At 30.5% G+C, this 3,079-nt stretch overlaps 2 protein-coding genes across 2 annotated transcripts in view; both read right to left on the reverse strand.

Moving 5' to 3' along the window:
* Positions 1-6: 6 nt before the first annotated feature.
* On the reverse strand, positions 7-924 carry LOC102603278 (uncharacterized). Its single transcript, XM_015305488.1, has 2 exons — positions 295-924; positions 7-134 (listed from the first exon to the last, which is right to left on the reverse strand). The coding sequence occupies exons 1-2, from the start codon at positions 645-647 to the stop codon at positions 77-79; spliced, it is 411 nt and encodes a 136-aa protein (XP_015160974.1). The 5' UTR covers positions 648-924; the 3' UTR covers positions 7-76.
* A 966-nt stretch (positions 925-1,890) lies between these two features.
* Positions 1,891-3,079, reverse strand: part of LOC102604733 (uncharacterized) — a 2,897-nt gene continuing 1,708 nt past the window's right edge. The window contains exon 2 of the mRNA XM_006367491.2: positions 1,891-2,106. Coding sequence (XP_006367553.1) covers positions 1,891-2,106 — 216 coding nt within the window. The remainder of the gene's footprint in view (positions 2,107-3,079) is intronic.

Below are 3,079 nucleotides of genomic sequence, written 5' to 3' on the forward strand. Positions count from 1 at the left end.
ATTTTTTAGATATTACTAATACATATACAAGATCTATAGCCGATAGGTTACAATAATGTTGATCCGCCTCTGCTTGTTAATTAACTTCTGGCATGACTAGGTTCAGCTTCGTCGTCATCACTAGCTTCTTGTTCCTGCAGAAACAGAGAATGCTAAAGAAGAGAGAGATGAGTAGCTTATTAAGTAAAGAAAGTTGATGAACTTAAATAAGTATCTAAAACGGAAAGAGAGCAGTAGAGCCTAATTAGAATATCATGTAGCAATTACTTGTATAGCTAGCGGAATAAGACATACCTTGTTATTGAACTCCTGCTGTATCCATTTATTGAGATCATCACTTTCACCTCATCACGACATATGAGAATCGGTGTACTCACAGATATTCCCTGTTGAACAAACGTCTTCATTTCAGGGCAGTCTTCAATTTCCACATATCTTAGAAATGGAAATTCAAGGGCATGGTTTGTCAGAAAGAAATGCCCCAGCTTAGGCAGATGGGCGAGACTCAGGTATTTCAAACGGGAAAATAAGATCATGATTCCTTCTCCTTGTTCTTCCTCTTCTGTGATCGCTTCTTCCATTGATTGGCAGTCTCTTATATTTAATGTTTGGAGATTCAAAAGACCTCTGGCCACTGATGGAGACATCAAGTTTTTCAATTTTCCACAATGTGATACAAACAATGTTTGAAGTTTGGTGAAGTAGTCAGTTGGAAGTTGGTGAGAGCATAGAGCACTTATGCTGTTAGGCCCGTAGATGAATAGCTCTTTCAGGTTGGGACAAGGAACCTGCGAGCTTTGAAGTATCAAACTTTGTTGCAGATACAGTTGGAGCTATTGAGTGGAGAAGCCAAAAGTGCTTACACACATTTATTTATATATTTTTAAAAAGCCAAATATATATATAAAAAATTGTATATGATCTTGTTTCATAACTTAAAAAAGTTTTTTAGTATCTCAAATACATTTGTGTTTTTTTTCCATTCGGGCTGGGTCTAGAGGGGTAAAAAAGGGGTGAGATAATTTTTCATAGCCATGACATTTTTGAAATTAAAAAATCACTGTTATATATTTTTTAATTAAATAAATATAAATTTATTAAACGAAAATGATAATTATGCACCATAAATTAGACGGTAGAGGTATATATACATCAATTTTATTAACAAGAGGTATATTTTGCTCAAAATCGCAAAAGTTGAGTAGTATATTGCCCATTTCCCCTAATTCAATGAATAATTTGAGTTTCACTCATCTGCTAGTAAAATTTATCATAAATGCCCCATTTTTCTGTAAATATAAAAAATAAACGACAAAATGGTCTAAAATGCATTTATTGTTACTCAATAAGTCAAAATTGTCATTTTTCAAATAAATATAGTATCATTTTTTAAACACATTCTTTTCCAAATGATATTTTTTTATTAGCAAATGTTAATTTAAAATTATTTTTTCACTTGTTAGACAAAAAGGATATATCTAAGCAATAGACTTTGTTTAAGTAAACATCTTTAATGCTCAAGTAAAAGGTAACATTTTGGTGATAATAAGCAAACCTTTTCATCAAAAAGAGGATTTGACCTCTCTTGTATCCATTTATTTAGATCATCTACTTTCACCTCATCATCACATTTGAGAATCGGTGTACTCACAGATATTCCCTGTTGAACAAACGTCTTCATTTCAGGGCAGTCACCAATTTCCACATTTCTTAGAAATGGAAATTCAAGGGCATGGTTTGTCAGAAAGAAATGCCCCAGCTTAGGCAGATGGGCGAGACTCAGGTATTTCAAACGGGAAAATAAGATCATGATTCCTTCTCCTTGTTCTTCCTCTTCTGTGATCGCTTCTTCCATTGATTGGCAGTCTCTTATATTTAATGTTTGGAGATTCAAAAGACCTCTGGCCACTGATGGAGACATAACTCTTGGAGATTCAGAAGACCTTTGGCCACTGATGGAGACATCAAGTTTCTCAATTTTCCACAATCTGATACTTTCAATGTTTGAAGTTTGGTGAAGTAGGTTGTTGGAAGTTGGTGAGAGCATAGAGCACTTATGTTGTTAGGCCCATAAATATCTAGCACTTCTAGGTTGGGACAAGAAACCTGCGAGCTTTGAAGTATCAAACTTTGTTGCAGATACAGTTGGAGCTATTGAGTGGAGAAGCCAAAAAGTGCTTACACACATTTATTTATATATTTTTAAAAACCCAAATATATATATAAAAAAAAAATGTATATGATCTCGTTTCATATTTAAAAAAAGTATTTTAGTATGTCAAATACATTACGTAGTATTTTTTTTTCCATTTGGGCTGGGTCTAGAAGGGTAAAAAAAGTGTGAGATAGTTTTTGAAAGACACATGACATTTTTGAAATTAAAAAATCACAATTATATATTTTTTAATTAAATAAATATAAATTTATTAACGAAAAAGAAAATTATGCACCATATATTAGACGGTAGAGGTATATATGCATCATTTTTATTAACAAGAGGTATATTTGCCAAAATCACAAAGTTGAGCAGTATATTTGCCTATTTTCCCTTAATTCAATGAATGATTTAGGTTTCACTCATCTTCTTGTAAAATTTATCATAAATGCCCCATTTTTCTGTAAATATAAAAAATAAACGACAAAATGGTCTAAAATGCATTTATTGTTACTCAATAAGTCAAAATTGTCATTTTTCAAATAAAATGTTCCTATTGTTACTACTTGAGTCAAAAATATTTATTTATGCATAAATATATTATTTATTTTCTTTTTGAACACATTCTTTTCCTAATGATATTTTTTTTATTAGCAAATGTTTATCCTACTTCAATTGAAAAAAAAAAATAACACTAAAAATATTTCTTATTTTATTATAAATATCAAAATAAAAATTAATGGTTGATTTACTATGATCTTATATATACAACATATATTATCAATATAAAGGGTACATTTTTTAATAGTTAAAGTAATTTTAAAATAAAGAAAATAAGAATAGAGTACTTAAAAGTAATATCTTTTAATAGGAATAAGATTTGTGCGGAAAGAAATATTTTTGACTCAAGTAGTAACAATAGGA

Source organism: Solanum tuberosum, unplaced genomic scaffold, assembly GCF_000226075.1.
Source record: "Solanum tuberosum cultivar DM 1-3 516 R44 unplaced genomic scaffold, SolTub_3.0 scf00798, whole genome shotgun sequence".
In the NCBI taxonomy this organism is placed as follows: Eukaryota; Viridiplantae; Streptophyta; class Magnoliopsida; order Solanales; family Solanaceae; genus Solanum; species Solanum tuberosum.